We start from the raw sequence: 19,489 nt of genomic DNA, 5'->3' as shown, positions 1-19,489 counted from the left end.
GAGGCAGGGACTGGTCCCAGGCAGCGACTCGGCTTGCTCTGTGACAGCACCCCTCCCCTCGTCACGGTTCCTGTTACCGTGGCAGCTTGGTTAAACCTTTGTGGCTGGCGTTGTGGCATCACAGGTTATTATCTGTGACACTGCCATCACATAGTACAGTGCTGGTGGGTCACAGCTGCTCTGCCTCCAGACCAGCTTCCTGCTGCCGAGTCTGGGAAGAGCAGCAGCAGATGATCCAAGTCCTTGGGCCCTGCCGTCCATTCCTATGGCCTCCTGCATGGAGTTCCTGCCCTGGCTTCGTCTGGGGAGTGAGCAGTGGGTGGAAGATGCTCGCTCTCTCGCTCACTCTCCCTCTCCCTCTTTCTTGCTCTCCCTCTCCTCTCTCTCTCTGCCTTTTGAATAAAAAAAAAAAAACTTTTTTTTCAGAAAAGGGGAAAAAAGGAATTTGGGTGTTTTGTTCTGCCGAGCCTCTTACCCAGAGAAGTCTCTGGAACTGTTAAACTCCGGAGGATGCCGTTCCGTGGAGAGACGGTTCTGGTTCCTCGCGTGGTCCCTGCGTGACCTTGAACATCCTGCCCTGAGGGAGCCGTGTTTTACTTCCTGCTTTCCTGCAGGGGTACGGCCTAGAGACTGGTAATTTCCTCCAGGTTGCTGCCTGAACAAGCAAGGCAAGATAAAGGAGCTTTACTGAGTTTGTGTCAGCCCTTTCGTGGCAGGTGTGCACAGTGTGGGGTAGAAGAGAAAGATGGTGTCTGTGCTGGGGAGCTGGTTCCTCTGAGTCCTTTGGAAGCTGCCACTCCTGTCTCGGGAACAGAACCCCAGAGCAAGGCTCCCACTGGCTTTGGTCTTGGTTTTGTTTTTTTGGGAAGGGCGCATGTGGAGTCTGTTCCGGAGCCACACGGTGGCTGCTGGCCTAGGCTGTTGTCACACAGCTGCCAGGCTTGTGTCACGTTGACCCTGCTTGCCTAATGTGTTCTAACAGTCCAGAGAGATCTTTCGGATACGACCTCATCTTCCCTTCGCCCTCGACAGTGAGCTCTGGTGGCCACTGAACAGTACTTGAGGGTGTTTGTCGCCCTGTCTGTCCCCTCTGTCCCATCACCTCTCTCTGTTGGCGTGGCTGGTTCTCCATGACTCATGCTGACTCAGAGGTTGTTTGTGCTTCAGGGTCTCTGCCTTCCCTGACCCCGTCTTTCCTAGCTAGCTTCCTTTCTCCCGACTCTATTGGATGTGTGCTTTCTGCCCTCAACACCTTCACCCTCCTCCGTCTCTATGCGTTATTCTTCGCCGTAGTATATAGAACTACCTAACAGGATGCACCGGTCAGTCACCTCCGGCCAGCTTCTCCCAGCTTCAAGTGTGTGACCTTCATGCTGTGCTCCCAGGCCTGCGGTGCTGAGGGTTTGGGTCGTTCTATGCCGAACGAAGGGATACGTTCCAGTTGTGCTTGCTTAGGCCTGGGGCTGATTTCCCCCGATGTAGGAGGAGGTCTAGCAGCACACAGTGCATGAGGCTCGGGCACCGTGGAGCCAGCCCTTTGGTGCTGCCGCCAGGGTCCTGCCAGCTGCGTGTGAAGATGACACTGTCACCCTGCCACCTGCTTGTCAGGAGATCTAAGGCGAAAGGGAGAGCAGGTGCAGGCCTTTTGTCCTGGAAGGAAGACAGCTCCACTTTCTCCCGTGTGTCCCCATTACCACTAAGAGGCAGGGCTGGGCGAGCTGCTGGGGCGACTCCGTCAGGGGAGGGCAGAGCAAAGGGGAATGGTCACTGACTTCTTGGAGCTGACACAGGGAAAAGAAATACCAGCAGACTCTTACACCTCCTGTTGTGTTCTTATACAATTAAAATGATTGCAAGAAATGGCCTCCTGTCATTTGGAGTGCATCGTGAGCTGGGGGACTGTTTACAGATCTGAACAAATTGCAGCAGAGTGCCACCCAAGGGGGTGTGTTCAGTGGAGGACACAAAGAAATTGCACTGCCCTGAGTGTGGTGTCTGAAATTGTGTTTCCTGCTTAATCGGGCAGCTTGGGGGGGGCGGGGTATCTTTGGCAACAGCCAGGAGTGGTGGCAGGTTACAATCCCCGTCTCACTCGTGGCCTTCCACTGGAGCACCCTCCTACAGCAGCCAGAACGGACGGCTTCCTGGTCTCGGGAAAGGGATCGCACGTGCCTAGTGCCCTCTGCCGGGGCAGATCTTGGATCTGAGTCCTCGGGGCCGGCCGCTGCTCGGGCCTCTCTCCCGCATGCTCGCTGCCAGCCCGGGCACGTGGTCCACCTGCTCAGGAGAGAGCAGAGCCCCGGGTTTTGTCAGTCACCTGGGCACGGCCCTAGCTCTCCTCTGTGTTTGGGGTTTCTTGTTTTGAGGTCACACAAAGGTTGCTTCTTCCTCTTCCTCTATTCCTGAAAACCAAGCCTCAGAGTGTATTTACTGACCTTTGAACTTGGGTTCAGTCCTGTTCTGTCGTCATTCCTGCTTCCTCCCCCTGGGTTAAGTGAGCACAAGGCCCTCTCTGGCCCTGTGGGCGTGCTCCTTCTGTCCATCGGGGGTCAGCATTTGGATGTGTTGGATTTTTAAAGTTTTATTTTTTATTTCAAAAGCAGATTTTAAAGAGAAAAGGAGAGCTAAAGAGAGGGCCTTCTATGTGCTGGTTCACTTCCCCACTGAGCCCCTGCTTCAGACAGTGGAGAAAGAGAGAAAGAAGAAAAAACAGAATCCTGCTATCCCAGCCATCTTCCTTCACGCCTGGACGCTCCCCACCCTAGTCAGAGGCCCGCGATGGGCATGCACTCCTCTCAACTATGTAAACAACATGAAAAATCAAATCAAAAATATTCGGAAAGGCAGATTTACAGAGAGGAGAGACACAAGCAGGGAACTGAATGAGAAGTGGAGCAGCTGAGACACAAATCAGTGCCCATATGGGATCCTGGCACGTGCAAGGAGAGAACTTTAGCCAGTAGTCTACCGCGCCTGGCCCTTATTTACTTAAAATTTTTGTCTTTTCAAGATACAGTTCCATAGATTCAGGGATTTCTCCCTCCGCCCTTCCTATTCCCAACCCACACTCTTTCCCCTACATTATTACGATAGTCACATGTCCATCATTCTGCTATTTAAGTGTATCATGACATTGGTGGAAAGTTAATAAACTGAGCAAAAGCAAAGAAATGCGGTGTTGGGGGGCAGGCAGCATCAACCAGGTTCTCTGAGAAAGGAGCCAACAAGCTCGTGCTGTAGTTACCTCAGTGCCTTGAGGTAAACATTTGGATGTTTACTGCATAACTGACATCAGTTGAGCTTCCCTGCTCAGTGCTCGAGCTGCTCGCCTCCTTGTTGTGCACATTGCCCTGTCTTCCCTTTAGGCACGTGGCCCCCGAGGGGATCCGCATCCTTACGGAGGGGGATACAGGCCTAGGGCAAGGAGCCCGAAGGGCACATCTGAGGCCGGCTAGCATGGGTCAGTCTACCAGTCTGAGACACCACTGCCGAGAGCTAAGACACTGGCCAAAATTCTCTCAGTGCCCTCCGGAACCCCACCCTGGGCATCTGAGGGCCACCAGTCACCAGGCTGCTAGCCAGACGGATGGCTCTGCCTGCGCGGGGCGTGCTGGGAGCAGGCCACCAAGTGCTGCTCCCGCAGCTGCGTGTGCTCACGAAATAGCGTTCATTTCAGCAGGTTTTAGAGTGAGCAAAAAGGGCTCGCCAAGGTGGTGCTGGATATTCTGCATGGAACGGGCTGTTCTGTTGAGTCTATAAATACCACTTCTAAAATAAATAAAAAGCCGTGATTGCGTTTCATCCTTCCCAGAAGTCTCAGCTCCTGGGTCACTTGGAGGTTTGAGGATAAAGGGCTTGCCTCACATGCTCCTTCTGGGCCTCACCCCTTGGCTAACTGCTCGGTGTAGCCGTGGTCCAGACCTGTCTTAAGAAGCTGCTCTGGTCCTCACAGCCCTGGGAAGCCTGGCTGAACTGATACATGTTTCTCAATCACCTGAAAGTCACCGGAGTGCGTCACAGGTTCATGAGCAGCCCCGTGACCATCTCAGGTCTCTGTTTAGGAGTCTTCCCTATCGGAAACTAAGGCGGACTTGAGTGGCCCGGCCATGCGGCTGTGTTACCCGGCTCTCGCCTAGGGCTCTGTGCTCAGGCTAAGCGGGGGAAGCTGCAGATGTGGGCATGCAGCTGTGAGGTGGACCGCTCGTCCCCTGGATGTGCTGGGCTGCCCGTGGCAGCATCCCAGCTGCCTGCGTGTTCTGCAGTGGGCTACAGATGGCCTAGAGGGGATGAGCTCTAATATAATGAGCATTTGCAGAGATGCTACTGGGAGCAAGGCCGTTGTTCTTGGACCGGCCTGGAGGCGAGGGAGTCGGGAAGACTAGGGGAAAGGCCGCGGCTGCCAAGGGGTCCTTGTGCCTGCGGTTTGCTGTCTTCTCTGGGCTTGACGGCTCATGATGCATTTGAGTTGAACTCCAGCGCTCCAGGTCCAAATGACCACCCTGTGAATGTTGTATTTTCACGCCTGCGAACCCTTGTCCTAATCACTAAACTCCTGCTGTTTGCTCATGCTAGCGAAAACCCGGGCAGCCGACTTGTTGGTGAACCCCCTGGATCCGCGGAACGCAGATAAAATTAGAGTAAAAATCGCTGACCTGGGAAATGCTTGCTGGGTGGTAAGTCGAGTTTTTGTTTCTGTGAGAAGAAACATGCCTTTCTGTGTGAAGTGGTTTCTTCATGGTAATACCCGTGTTCTTTCCAGCACAAACACTTCACGGAAGACATCCAGACGCGGCAGTACAGGTCCATAGAGGTCTTGATAGGAGCAGGTTACAGTACACCTGCTGACATTTGGAGCACAGCGTGCATGGTAAGAGCGGCCTTGGCCATTTTCCCCTCTGTGAGTTAGCATTGGGTTGGACACATGATGCAAGTGCTGAGGCTGGGGGTTGTCCATGGTAGATGGGAGAGGGGATGGTGACTTTTTTAGAGTATCTTGAACACTGGGGGAGCTGGCTAGGTGCACTGTGGGTGTATCCTGAGCAGCTGGCTTCCTGTGACTTGCAAGGGACACTGTTATTGAGACAACCCCAGTCCCAGGAGTCTGAAACCGTGGGGACACAGGACTTCAGGTGATACCTCGTCGCCCCTGAAACTGTAGGCTTCCAAAGAGGGGAGAAGATCCCGTGGGCTTGGAGCCGGAGTCCTTCCCAGCGACCTCTGCTGTGTTTGCCTGAGACGAAGGGCTGCTCATCTCCGAGAGATGGCTCTGCACCCACTCAAGTGTCTTCCTGTGCAGTGCACACCAGAGAGCCCTCCAGCAGGCGGTCCCATGATGCCCACACACTCCTGAGGCAGATGTGGCATCTCTTCCAGGCTGGGGGCCACCTGCCCCATCACTGAGAAGCAGCTGTGTTTGTTTCTGCTGCAGGTCTATACAGCTGTGGTGTTGGTGACTCCCCCAGCCCACAGGCCGTCTCCCTCGCAGGCCTGGCTCCTTGCGCTCTGTGCCTTTGCTTTGTCCTTCCTGGTCTAGGAGCTGCCTGTGTGGCTTAGGGTGGAGTGATGGGATGAAGCTTGGTGCTTGTCTTTTTGCTGTTAAGCGCGGTACGGGATAGCTGTATGATGGTTAATCTGTCAGTCCTTACGGACTTACTGAAGTGCTGCTATCTAGTGCTGCAGTCAAAGCACTGTTAGGCAGCTCGGGCCAGGTGATCAGCACCACACTGGATGGTCTGTCATTACAGAGCTGGCCAGCAGGACCTGCAGTGGGGCCTGTAGCATGCCCTCGCTCCCTTCTTGCTCTGATGATTGATAGCAGTCAGATTTAAAATGAGCAAAATGTTAACGTTTTCTGGTGGACATCTGAAACCAAGTTTCTGGTTACCAGCTTGGCCTGGTGTAGATGGTTGAGTGGGCAGTGTGTCGTGGTTCCTTTGTGCTCCGAACCGGCTGTGCAAATGCATCGGCCTCAGATTCTGTGTCCCTCTGGAGGGGAAGGGAGGTGGTGGCAGGGGCCGGATCCGTGGAAGCGGAGGTGTTTTGAAGAGTTGGTCCTGCAAGGAGCAGTGCATCGTTTCAGGCTGTGGTGAGGTCTGGGCAGCCCTGTCTCCAGCAACAGTGAAGTGGCCGGAGCATTGGTGCCACCCCACCTTCAGCTCAGAAATGACCCGCTTCCAGTTCTGAGTGTGAACTCAAATGATGTCATCAGAGAAACTGGACAGCAGGACTGTGATGGGGCTCTCCCAGTGTCTGCCCCGACCTGTCACCCTCACTTGTTGCTTGTGGCTTCTTCCCTCCTGCTCCTCCTCGCCCCTGCCCCAACTGCTGGATTCAGCTGCTGGCCGTGCTCGGGGTGTTGCCCTGCCTCCAGCGGCGGGCCTTTGTCGGGAGGGAGGGGGCTTTTTCTCCTGCACCTCCCAGGCCTGCCGGCAGCGTTTCTTCTTCCTAGGCATCCTGGCAGTGCTTCCGCACCCCCACCCTTTTGTTGAAGTTTATAAATACTGCAGTGTGTTAACATCTGACCGCCTCGTGCCAATGTAGAGATGCCACAAATGTGTAACTGCCACCGGACCCTGTGGAGGGTGCTCCTGGCCAGGCCCCTGCCAGAGCCAGGATGCCAGGGCAGCACAGTCAGGCTGCACGGGCCAGTGGCTGTGTCTCTTCCTTTTCTCTGACTTCAGGGTCCTCCCAGATGCACGCGTCACAGCCCAAAGCTTTCCTCTGTGGTTGGAAGCCTTGGTGTGTGCCAGTACTGATGACATCACTTGTAAATCACCCGTGGTGCCTCCTGATCCCTGCCATGGAAGGGAGAGCGACCTGACAGACTAGTTCCTTGGAAGTGGGAAAGCTGATACGGAGAGGGATTGATCTTCCACGTTCTCGGAGCGCTCAGCGTGAAGGGTTTTCTTTAGTACAGAAGCTGGTGTCTGCATCCTCACGTGCACTCGCTGTGTCACGTATGCCCGTGTTTGTTGAGAATCTTGTTCCCTCCCAGAGAACCGGGAGCGTCCAACGTGAGGGAACCTTTTGAAAATAGCCTTTCATCGATAAGCTTGCGTCCGAGTTTTCCTGAAGGCCCGTGGTAGTTCATCCAAGCAGTCATCGTGTAAAGAACAGACGTTTAGCTAACATTCTGTGCTGTGGGCAGCACAAAACATCACAGCCAGCCAGAGGGAATTTGGAAAATGAATTCACGGAGCCCAGCATGGGTGTGAAGGAGAAAACCCCTCTGCGTGGCTTCCCAGGACCACAGTCCGCTGTTGGGATTTTCGTGTGTCCCTCTTGACTTCCAAGGTGCTGACCGGTTGACCAGGCTAGAAGGATGTTCTCGGCCGCTGGGTACATGACCCAGCCTTTGATTTGGAGTTGGGGTCAGTTGGAAGATTTGTCTGCCCGGGCCTCAGATTGGCCCATGGTGGCACACACAGCCATCTTCCTGCTTGCCTGCTGTAGTGTGGTGTGTCTGTGGTACTGGGCCTGCGCCGAGGCTGCCTTCTGCTTAGATCCAGTGCTTGTGGGCGGATGAGCAAGTGTCCGTTGGCAGGCAGTCTGCCGTGCCTTGCCCCTGCTGCGGCTTTGTCGCGGGAGGATGTGGTGTGCACGGCCTGTGCCCAGCCTGAGTTGTCCGAGACAGTGCTGGGAAGGTAGACCCTTCCTCCAGGCGGCTGGCCTTTCGCTTCAGCTTTCCATGCCAGCGCTCTGGGGTCGCAGAGGGGAAGGCACAGTCCGTCGGTGCCATGACCTGCCCCAGGGAGCTCCTGGGTATCCCGGAATAGACCCAAGGAAGCTGGCCCCGTTCAGAACAGCACGGTCTCATTCAAAAGAGAAATATGCAAAGAAGTAGAAAGAGATTTAGTGGGGTTTTTTTTCTCATTTCATCAGCAAATGTGTAATACTTGGTACCTTTTGGATTGTTAGGACGTTAAACCCATGGTCCTGAACATGTTTCATACAGCAAGGGACGGGGCCACACCAAGCCTCTCCCACGCTCTGGTATGTTGAGGCAAGGCCAGGAAGCAGCCCTCAGTGACCCAGGCCAGCCAGCACACTTCATCTGGCCACAGGGGGGAGAAACGGAATCGTGCTTGGCTCTGGATGTTGTGTAGGTTGAGCCAACACGAGTGAAGTGATGATAAAACTGGCAATGAGCTGCTCAAGGTAGCCCTTGACTGTTGCCGCGTGAAGGTCCTTGCTGGTAGGAAGGGCATGCCTGCAGGGCCGGCCAGGGGTCGGGCAGGTCTGGCAGAAGCCGGAATTACAGCCCTTGTCCCACACATGCAGGACGTGTAGCTCCATCCCGCGGGCCTGTGCGCAGTGCTGCCACCTCGCTGGCACCCAGGCTTGCCCCCTGTGTGTGAGGGCGATGCACGGCTCATCATTAGAAGAGGCAGAAGACTATTCCTGGTACTCTAAACTGTTTGGAAGAAAGGGCAGCTGCCCTGAGCCTTTGTGGGAGGTTCTGTAGCTTGGTGCACACGCTCCCTGGGGGCGGCGGGGGCGTGGGGCCCGCGGCTGGGGGTTCTTACACATCCTCTGTTGTGTCCTAGGCGTTTGAGCTGGCCACGGGAGATTACCTGTTCGAACCGCATTCTGGGGAGGATTATTCAAGAGACGAAGGTGAGTGGTGCGGTGTTCTGTCCCGTCTCCTCCTGCAGAGGCTCGTGCGTTTAGATGGAAATAGAGCCATGTTGCGGTTTTCAAACACCAAATTCAGACTTGTTGAGTTTGAAGCCCCCTCGAGGTCAGCGAACAGGCCGGAGTGGGCACTGCTGCTGAGGCCTGGCAGGCGGAGGCCCGACAGTGCAGGCCCCGGCCGGTCCACTGGTCTGCCGCCCGTTTCACTTTCCTGTTGGGGAGCTGAGTTGAAAACCTAGGAATTCTGGCTTGAATTCCATCTGTAAACCATCTCCATGCTTTATTTGCTTGTAATGCTGAGGTGGCCTGGGGTGAGCTGGCCTCAGCCACCGTTTCTACTCCGGATGGTGGCTGAGGCCACCAGGCCCACCAGCCTCTGCATGGACGTGCTGCAAACATTGTTGATTTGAATCTGTTTGAGTTTTTTTTTTTTTTACTAATTTCAATTTTTTTCCCCTCTTCTTTTGTCCCATTCTTCCCCTTGTCCCTCCCATCCCATCTCCTTTTTTTCTCTCCTCCATAGACCACATAGCCCACATCATAGAGCTGCTAGGCAGTATCCCACGGCACTTTGCCCTGTCTGGAAAGTACTCTCGGGAGTTCTTCAATCGCAGAGGTAGTACCTCTTCTTCCTGGAAAGCGCCACGATGCAGACAGAAACGACTGGCCCCGTCTGATTCTGGCACTGACAACGGTGATGACAAAGTCACCGCTTCCAAATTGATAAGGCAACCCAGCAGGACTCCCAGACTGATTGAAAAGCTGGCCGAAGCTGGCCTTGTGGCGGCTCCTCCTGGGTGCCGGTGACTGTGGCTGCCCTGCAGCTCTGGGTCCTGAATCCGGCTGCTTGGGGGAAGCCCTCGCTTTGCTTCTCCAGGCGCGCTGTTTCTGTCTGCGCGGGCGGCGGGGCGTGTGCGTGTAGTGTACTGATTCAGCTGTGGTGTGTTTCTGTTTTGCTGGTGATGTTTCCCAGTGCAGATCACATAGCACTGATCATTGAACTGCTGGGGAAAGTCCCTCGAAAATACGCTATGTTGGGGAAGTACTCCAAGGAATTTTTCACCAGAAAAGGTAACGGTCTTTCTGCAGCGCTAATTGTCGGCAGCCTCCTCCCCTGGAAGGGTGAATTGCGCGTTTGTGTCTGGACTTGCACTGCCGGGCAGTTCTGCTGAAGCAGTCCCTGGACAAGTAACCCCGCCCCAGCCCCTGATCTGGACTGAGACTGTCTCTCGAGGGATCAGCTTGCTGCCGTCGCCCTCCGGCCACTGCGCCTGCGCCCCAGCAGTCTGAATAGGAGAGTGCTTGCCGGAGGGGGTGGGAGTGAGTTTCAGGAAGTGGCTTGTCTGAACTCTTCATTTTCCATGCTTAACAGAGGCGGCCGGGAACAACTTTTTGAAAAGCCTTCCCCGCAGTACGTGTTCCTCCCGTGAAGGGCATTCCTCGCCCTCTGAATTCAACAACCTACCCCCCCCCCCACCCCGTTTTGTTCTTTTTTCGGTTGCAGGATCCTTTACTGAGGAACTTGCAGTTTCTAGAAGTAAACGGAAGCCTGTGCTGTTTCAGCTCAGTTTGGAGAGGCAGTTTGGCTCTCGACCCATGGGAAGGGTTCTCGAAGAACCCTGTGTTCCCCATTTGGCAGTGCCGCCTCACCGGGCCTTTCTCTGTGGGTCCCCTTGGCCTGGGAGCCGAGTGCGCCAGCAGGGTGCCTTCCCGCCCACGCTCCGGGCATGCCGGTGCTTCTCCCGGCCACTCCAGTCTACCCACTGAAGGCTGTTTCCGCACGGGTCCATGTGCTTTGCTGTTCCCTTACTTAGAAAGAGTCAGCACAGGAAAGAAGCCACCAGTCGGAGCATCCGTGTGAATTGTTGTGAGAATTTAGGGCAAGCCTGGGTCTCACAGCCTGATGCACACTCGGCAGCCGTGGAGTGGCTGCGCTGTCAGATGACTCAGGGTGGAGCTGCTGGTGAAAGTTGCTGTGTGGGGCGGAGCCCGTCAGGTCAGCAGTCACCCTGGGATTCCTGGGCTGCCAGCGGGGTCACTGCTGTGAGCTGCCCTCGGCCCGCAGGACCTGCTCTGCAGAGGCGGTCAGGACCCGCAAGCCCTGCCAACGTTCTCGATGGCATTAATACTGAGGGCGCTGACCTGAGAGGTCCGGATGGCATGGGATTTGGGGTGACTTAGGAGTTGTTTGTTTTCTTCGAGGCATGCGCCGCTTTCACATTTCTGAGTGTTTCAGGGTTCAGGGCCTAGGCTGGAGATTTGTCATGGTCAGGGGCAAGTTGAATGACAAGTGACCCGAGTGTTGTCAGCCTCACCTGCCAGGATTAGAGCATCCCCGGCGGGCAGTGCTGTCAAGGGGGTGGGGCAGAGCTGAAGGCAGCATGGCAGCCACGGCCCCTCTCCCTGCCACGGGCATCTGGCCTGCTGGTGAGGACCTGCACTTGGCAAAGCCACTCTGTGACCACCCAGGCGTGTGTGCTGTCTTTAGACTGGTGCCTGGTCGACCGTTGGAGAGGGGAGGGGAGGGGCAGATTCTGGACCACACAGAAGAGAAAATGGGTTACCTGCGTTGTTTGAAGGTGCCAGCCGTGGATCTCCTGCAGGCAGCTGCTCTTAGGCCCTTGGCCAGAGCCCTCACCCGTTGAGTCAGGGCCCCTTCAGAGCAGCATTACAGAGCACAGCCTATAGCAGCAGTGCCAGCCAGTGGGGCCCCCGGGACTGCGTGGCCTCTCCCCCTCAGCCTGTGTCTGCTCCCGCTCCTGGCGCGGCGTGGTGGTTGTCATCCTCGCTGGCGCTGTAGGGCTTGGGCTAGGTTTCTTCCTGAGCAGCTGCTGCAGATGTGCGGCACAGCCAAAGCGCGTTGTCATCCCCATGAAGGACGGAAGCACAGGGACGCAGTGTTGCTGTGGTGCCTCGATTCCTCTTTGAGACAGTATTTGTGACTCGGTGGGGAGGCCCCTAAAAGACAGCCAGTTGGAGCTCCCGTTCCTTGCTGCTCATTGTTGATGCGGGCCTCTCGGGAGTGTAGCCGTCACCTTGTCCCTAGGAGCCGGGATGGTTTTGATGTGGCCTCCCAGTTGTGGGTGAATTCACATTTTGTAGATAAAAGAATCTTAAAGCGCATCCATTAAGATTTTTGTTTTTCTTAAAGCTAATCAAGAGGAGAGCAAAGCATAAACCCCTCCCTGTCACCCAAATCGCCTCCTTCAGGGGCCTGGGGCAGGACAAGTGGTCCCACAGGAAGCATGGCTGGTGCCAGGGTTTCTAGTGGGATTCTAGACTGCATTCACACTTGGCAGCTCTCAGAACGTGCCAGCTGGGCTGTGCGGGGGCTGGCGAGGTCCTTGTATTCAAGGCAAGCATCGTGGCTGCCCTCCTCTCGCTGGTAACTTTGAATGCCTCCTTGGCCAGGGAGTGAAAGCTGCTGCTGAAGTTTGGGGAAGGGACAGTGGTTACTGCTTTCATCCGGGCATGGCTGTTAGCCACCAAGGAAGGCTGGGAGATGAGGTGTGACCTGATGGAAGCCAATGCTCTCTGAATTCTGTGCCCAGCAAGCAGGGGTCCCCACCAGGCGCTCCCTCAGGTGACCCCGTGCTGGTGACCCGAGAGTGGCTGCTGCGGCCAAGAATCCTGCTGTGTTGAGAACAGAAGCATTAAAGGAGATCCTTGGCTTTTTATTTTTACTTTTTTTAAAAAAAGATCTATTTTTATCTGAAGGACACATCTCACATTCACTGGTTCACTCCTTAAATACCGCATCGCCCGGAGCTGAGCTGGTCTGAGGTTAGCAGTTTCTTTTGTTGTCCCACATGTTTGCAGGGCCCAAGGACTTGGCCAACCCTCCTGCTGTCCCAGGCCATAATCAGGGAGCTGGATCAAATGGAGTAGCCAGCACACGTACCATCGCCCATGTGGGATGCTGGCAGCTGCAGGCGAAGGATTAGCCGGTGACACCACCGCTCTGGCCCCAGTCCTTAGCTTTGCAGATACAAAGCAGTGCCTTGCTTCCGGAGGGCACAGGTGCACTGGGGTGCAGTGAGGATCTGCCTGTGTCAGACTAAAGGCCTTCAGTGCGCATGACACCCAGCAGTGCAGTTGGTGCAGGAGCTTTGTCTTGCAGAACCAAACCGTCATTGTCTGCTTGTGTCACAGACCACACCGGGCAAGTGCTCCAGAAGTGGAGGCTGCAGCTTCACCTCAGCCCGGCACGTTGAGCTGCTCATTCCGCAGCAGAGTCCCCGGGAATCAGGCCCGGGGCTTCTGACTTACCCTGTTTTATGTATGATTCACTCTTTAATGAGGATCATTTACTGAAATGTCCTATCAGGATTTGTGTTACACTTTATCATGTGTTTTTTGAAGCTCCTGTGTTCAATTCATAAATGACTTAAAATAGCATTCAGGAACAGTGTAGTAGAAATGGTTAGCGCTGCGGGGTGGCTGGGAGGCTGGCACAGTGAGCTCAGGTCTACCTGGGGCTCCCTCATCACTTCCTGGCTGGCCTGGGATCAAATCCCGCCTCCACTCGCACTCCAGCCTCCTGCAGCTGCATACCCTGGAAGGCAACTGGTGAGGGCTCGGGTGTCTGGGTGGAGACTGGAATTGAATTCCTGACTCCTGGCTTTGGCCTGGGCCAGCCTTGGCCTCTGGCCATTTGGGGAATAAAGCAGTGATCTGTCACTCAGCACTTAGAGCCCTGTAGTGTCTGGTAAAGTCAGTTGCTGCCCCAAGCCCTGTCCTTCCGGGGACACAGGGCCCACGCACGCTCCAGTCTCAAGGCTGCTTCGAGCTGGGTGTTGCTTGGGCAAGCTGGGAAGTTGGAGGAGCTGCTGGCCGCCGGAGCTCGGTGCGGGGCTTCCGTGAGGGAGTCACTGCTGAGACTGACAGCCCATGGTCGCAGGCCAGTCTAAGTGACATTCTCTTTAACTACCAAAAGCTGAAAAAGCAGGCTTTTAGTAAAAATTGTCACAATTGTGTCCAGTGATCTGGAAAATGTATTTCAGTGAAATACATCTTTTCCTAAGAAAAAATAAATGTCAAAACTCAGTTTTTAAAAGATTGTTTATTTGCAAGGCAGAGTTAGAGAGACAGAGCTGCTTTTCCTGTCTTGACTTGGCGTTGCTGGTTCCCCACATATCTGCAGAACGCAGGCATTTTCACTGGTTGCTCTGTGTCCGGCCTTGCTGCGGCGTTGCTCTGTCCGTGTCCAGGACCGCGTGGTGTGTGTGGCTGGCTGTCACCGACGGCATCTTTGCGGGCTCTTCTGTGTGAGGATGAGCTGCCAGAAGCACACGAGGTGTTTGAGGCTGCTCCTTGCAGGGGTTTCATCCCGTGGAATATGACCCGCTGTGTTCATGGAGTTGCTAAGTGATCTGGAATGGGGGAGCTTGTCATGTAAGATGGTGTAGTTAGGGGACAATGGCTCAGCTGGCTGTCTGCAAGGGCCAGCATTCCGTGTGGGCACCTGTTCATGTCCCAGCTACTGTTTCCCATCCTGCTTCTTCCTTATGATCTGGGATAGCAGCAAAGGATGGCCCAAAGCCTTGGGACCCTGCACCTGCTTGGGAGACCCAGAAGAAGCTCCTGGCTCCTAGCGTTAGATCAGATCAGCTCCAGCCGTTGTGGCCATTTGGAGAGTGAACTAGTGGATGAGAGATCTGTCTGTCTCCTCTTGGTAAAATCTGTCTTTTCAATAAAAATAAATGAATCTTAAAAAACAAATCATAGGACCTACTATAATGGCCCAGCAGCTAAATCCTCGCCTCGCGCATGCCAGGATCGCATGTGGGTGCTGGTGTGTGTCCTGGCTGTTCCACTTGCCTTCCGCTTCCCTGCTTGTGGCCTGGGCCCCTGCACCTGCATGGGAGACCTGGAAGAAGCTCCTGACTTGTATTGGCTCAGCTACTTGGGGAGTGAACCAGCAGACAGAAGATCTTTCTCTCTGTCTTTCTCTCTGCAAATCTCTTTTTAATAAAAATAAATAAAATTTTAAGTAGATAAGTATAGTTATATAGCTGACTCTCTGCGCTCTGTATGGACAAATACAGTCCAGTAGATTGTCAGAGAGGTGTTTGGCTCAGTGGTTGATTTCAGCTGGGCCGTGCACATCTGTCGGCCACGTGCGGACTGTTCTTTCTCGGGCAGCAGGTGGGGGCTCCAGTAGCTGCTCCCCGCCGTGCAGGAGGGAGCCCTGGTGTTGAGTTTCTCGTTTGTGGGTTTGATTTGGCCAAACTAGCTGCCATGGGATTTGGAGAGCGAGTCAGTGGGCGGGCCATGTCTGCATGCCTGCCTTGCGGACAGACCACGCTGCCTTGGAGAGCGTCAATGAGGAAAGAGCGAGCGTCCGTGCTGGCACGTGCAGACGCTTGGTCAGGATTTCCTAAACATTGCAGGGTGCTAGAGGCTCAGTGAGGCTTTGTTTGAGATGAGGCAGTAAGTAGGTTGTGTGCGTACAGCGGCCGTCTCGGACACCCCAGCGCCTCGTGGCACATTAGCCTAAGCTGGCTTGGAAGCTGGGGCTTGGAGCGGTGCCGTTACGGGCAGCCAGCGTCACAGGCGGAGGCTTAGCTTGCTATGCCTTGACAATCTTGGTGTGTAATCACTGTTGTGTTACTCAGTACCTGTAACTGTGCCGGTGCACGTTGGTGGAAGGTTGGCTGGTGAACATTGAAGGGGCACAGGCCAGAGTCCCTGGGTCTTTAGCTCCTTAGGCCTCGAATGCTGCTGGCAAGGGTAGCCTGCCCTTCTGTGCCAGCTCAGCCCGTTTTTCCCGGTGGGATCGGGTGGGGTGGAGGTGCCTGGTGACCGTTGGTTTTCATGGTGGAGTCAGAAGCCTATTCATACTCCAGTCCCTTGCTTAACAAATCCCAAAGACATTTCCTGTGTGGAACCCTGAGCACGCCGCCATGCGTCCATGTGGACAGAGCAGGCAGTGGGCACTGCCCAGGAGCACCCGCGAGCAGGACAGGAGTCTGCTGAGCTGTCTGAGGCTGCTGAGGCTGTCTCCTGGTGTTTTCATGTGACTGTAGCTCTCGGGGGAGGGCAGTGCTTTGTTGGTGAACTTGGGAGACAGCCCCAGCGTCTGGAGGACTCTTGTGGGCACCATGCCGCTGCCTTGCTGCCACGTCACGTTAACGCATGGCGCTTGTCGCCTGGACCCTCCTGCCCTCTGGCTGCAGCCGCCAATGGGGTGTGCCCTGGGGACACAGAAGCAGCTGCTCTGTGTGCAGCCGTGGGACATCCTAGGAGGAACCAGGTGTTTGGAATGCACTGTCTGTGGCAGTTGGACTTAAACCTGACTCCCCCAGATCTCTCCCTAGTTTGGGGGTCCTTCTGATGAGTGAGTCTGAGTCACCTGAGCCCACACCGGGCTCTGCCACAGCAACCACTTGAAAACCGCGACCTCAGGTCTTGCACTTGAGTGTTGTGGAGTTTAGCTCCCACGACAAATGCAGGCTCATGAATGCTGTTGATTTGGAGCTAGCCTCTGAATTTGGGCCGTCTGGAACAGGTGTTCCTAGCTGCGTGTGGCTGTTTAAACTGACGAAAGTTAAAATGAAAACTCTTGAGTTCCTCGGTCACAGTGCAGCCACGTTTCCATGGCCGGCTCGCCACTTGTGATTGGTGGTTGTCGTAAAGACCAGCTCAGATATAAAGGACACTTGACCATCATTACAGGTGCTCAAGGGAAAGGGGCAGAAAGAACAGGCCAGGGGGTCTGTGTGTGTCCTGTAGGTCCCTCTAAGCAAACCTGCAAATGGCACAAGTTTCCAGGTTGTAGGGAAATCAGTGTGGGCGCCCAGTACACCTTTGCATGTATAAAGAAACCAGATCTGACCCATCTGATCTTGTTCGTCCCAGTCTGCGTCTGTGAGCTGCTCTGGACTGTGTGACCTGGTCATGGGTACGTGTGTTGCCTGCTTGGGGCAGGGTGGAGGTTTCGGGGTGCGGAGTGGGAAGCGTCCAGCGGGTATGTCGTCTGCGTGGCTGGTCCAGCCACGGGAACGGGAGGCACAGTGCTCCTGACGTGGGCTGTCCTTCCCTGCAGGAGAGCTGCGGCACATCACCAAGCTGAAGCCCTGGAGCCTGTTCGACGTGCTCGTGGAGAAGTACGGCTGGCCCCATGAGGACGCTGCGCAGTTCACGGATTTCCTGATCCCCATGTTAGAGATGGTTCCGGAGAAGCGAGCCTCTGCCGGCGAATGCCTCCGGCATCCCTGGTTGAATTCTTAGCAGATTCTACAAATAGAGCGTTCTGAGCTAGCCAATGTTTTCCAGGACATTGGACCGAAACGGTGACTCTCATTCTTTAACAGGATTACAAGTGAGCTGGCTTCATCCTCAGACCTTTGTTTTGCTTCGAGGTACTGTTGTTTGACATTCTGCTTTCTGTGCACTGTGATCCTGGGGAAGGGTAGTCTTCTGTCTTCAGCTAAGTAGTTCACTGACCATTTTCTTCTGGAAACAATAACATGTCCAAGCATTGTTTCTTGTGTTGTGTGACATTCAAATGTCAGTTTTTTTGAACGAAAAATACTTTCCCCTTTGTGTTTTGGCAGGTTTTGTAACTATTTATGAAGAAATATTTTAGCTGAGTACTATATAATTTTACAATCTTAAGACATTATCAAGTTGGAACCAAGTAGCAGCAAGGAAATGTACAATGTTTTCTTCTGGCAGAGGGACATCCTTCCTGTATTATAGTGTGTGTAAATGCACTCTGTAAATGTTGATTGCCATTAAATACGGGGTGGGGACTCAGAAAAGCCGCAGGTCCTGAGTGCTTCAGAGCCTGAGCTGCATGGAGCAGATTTGATCTGCTCCAAGGAATGGTGCAGATTTTTCATTCCGTAAAAGTCCTTTTTTATGTTGAATTTAAAACCAAGTGGCTCTGGATTACAAGTTGTCATTCCCAATACGGCGCTTTAAGGAAGGCAAAGGCGTGCTTCTCAGCCGGAAATACGCGTTCTGACCGAGCAGTTCCATTTGTATTTTTGCATATTCCTAAAAGTACTTGGGGAGGAAAAGGTTGGCCTCCCTTTACAAATGTGATGACCCGGGACCACGTGGTGTTGCCTCCGCCAAGCACTGTTACGTTAGAAACATAGATTGAATGGGGCAAGAATTCAGTGTGTGGAACGAAGCAAACAAAACAGCCATGTTTTTTGGAAAAGCATGACCGTGTTTGTCTAGAACACGAGGTGTGGATTTTCATCCTTCGCAGTGCAGTGGGCAGAATCTCCTCACAGGTAACAGTGACCCCTCATTCCACGGGCAGCGTCGTGTGTGGCTGTAAGCGATTGTACCTGCTTGCTCATTGCCTTGCCCTGAATTGGAGTTGAGAAAATGATTTTCCCCTTGTAGGTTGCACAGTTTTGTTAATGCATTTCCTCAAAATTGTAGAAACCAGGACACAAACCATAGTAGGCAATACAATTTTAGAATGTAATATATAGAGAGGTGTACTTAGCCTCTTTTAGAAGTCAGTGGATTGGATGTCTTTTTATTTCAAATTCTACATTCTTAAGGTGCCTCGTTTTTCTTGACTTTGTCTATTAACATTTATCCATATGCCTTTGCAATAACTAGATTGTGGAAAGCTAACAAGTGTTGTAACAATAACCCATTGTTTGAGGTGCTTGCAGTTTAAAAATTAAAGTGTTTTGGTTTTTTTTTCAGACATTGCCTTGCTCATTGCCCTGTATTGAAGTAATAAATGAACAGATGCTTGCCGTCAAGCATAGTAGCACCAAAACTAAGAGAAATGCCAGCATTGTTGACACAGATAGAGCTGCTGCGGAACTCGCAGGGAGGCTGTTCAGGAGGAAGTTGTTACTGTTTGTAAGGGCGTAAGTGCTTCCGGGGAGATGCTGCCGCGTGCAGTCTAGATCCTTCCCTGCAGTGACCCGTGCTCTGCTGGGGCCTTTCCTGTGATGGGACGAGACACCTGGTGCTGGGGATTTGCACTCGAGCACATGCTGCGGGGCGGTAGAGCGGTCCCGTCTCCTGTGCCATGTGGAGTCGTTTCTGAATAATGCTGTCGTTTACCACGTGTGTGCCCTCAGCTGCCCGTGCCCCACGAGGCCCTCCACAGCTTCCGTGGACGTTCTTACAGAACCACAGCACGGGCTGCGTCCTCCGTGTCTACACGAATGTGTAACCAGGGTCGGTAGTGCACTTGAATGACATTTTTCTAACAGGATCTTAACTTGTTTTGGAAAAGTAAATTAATTGTGAGTTTTAAGGGGGGGGATCCCTTCAGATAAAATAGCCTAGTCAACAGTGTGAGATCGAGTATCCTAAAACGTAAACAGGTTTGTATTAGGCCTGGTTTGGTCTCGGCAGCTGGCTGACTGGGAGTGCACGCGCGCTAAGGAGCAGTGGTGGTGCAGCTCAGCAGTTGCAGCTGAAATCCCATCTCGCCCTTGCAGCCACGTGAGGTCTGCACAGACGCCGTGTGTCCCCATCCTGGCCTCAGGTTGGTGTCTGGGACCTGGTAGACCGGCCACCCAAGGGCAGAACAAAGGGGAAGGGCTGCCAAAGGACGTATGCTTCTGGGTGAAAATGAACTTGTTTGTTCCTGGAACATCCTGGGTAAAAAAAAAAAAAAGCTTCAGTTTGTATTTATAATTCAGATTTTCTTATATTGTTTTTCTCTCCCATTTTAAAATAATTTAAAAAAGATAATGGTACTTGAGAGCAAAGAATGAGATTTTGCAGTTTACACAAAAGGTTACGTATGATTTGTGGAGTAATAAAAAAACCTGAGGAATTAAAAACAGAATGCTAGTCCCGTTGGAGGTGAGCGGTGCCGTTTCCTTGGCTGGTTCAGTCCGCTCCCCGAACCCGGGTCCGA

At 53.7% G+C, this 19,489-nt stretch overlaps 1 protein-coding gene across 3 annotated transcripts in view; it reads left to right on the top strand.

Moving 5' to 3' along the window:
- LOC121150387 (SRSF protein kinase 2-like) overlaps nt 1-18,311 on the top strand; it is a 168,739-nt gene extending 150,428 nt beyond the window's left edge. For 2 of the 3 annotated variants that reach the window (XM_040971241.1, XM_040971243.1), the window contains 6 exons: nt 4,573-4,673; nt 4,760-4,867; nt 8,547-8,616; nt 9,158-9,250; nt 9,613-9,705; nt 16,682-18,311. In XM_040971241.1, coding sequence (XP_040827175.1) covers nt 4,573-4,673; nt 4,760-4,867; nt 8,547-8,616; nt 9,158-9,250; nt 9,613-9,705; nt 16,682-16,866 — 650 coding nt within the window. In that variant the 3' untranslated portion in view covers nt 16,867-18,311. The remainder of the gene's footprint in view (nt 1-4,572; nt 4,674-4,759; nt 4,868-8,546; nt 8,617-9,157; nt 9,251-9,612; nt 9,706-16,681) is intronic. The other variant, XM_040971244.1, reaches the window with a different exon arrangement.
- Nucleotides 18,312-19,489: the final 1,178 nt, after the last annotated feature.

Source organism: Ochotona curzoniae, unplaced genomic scaffold, assembly GCF_017591425.1.
Source record: "Ochotona curzoniae isolate NIBS_2020 unplaced genomic scaffold, NIBS_Ocur_1.0 contig_21, whole genome shotgun sequence".
In the NCBI taxonomy this organism is placed as follows: Eukaryota; Metazoa; Chordata; class Mammalia; order Lagomorpha; family Ochotonidae; genus Ochotona; species Ochotona curzoniae.
This window is presented reverse-complemented; position numbering and strand designations above follow the sequence as displayed.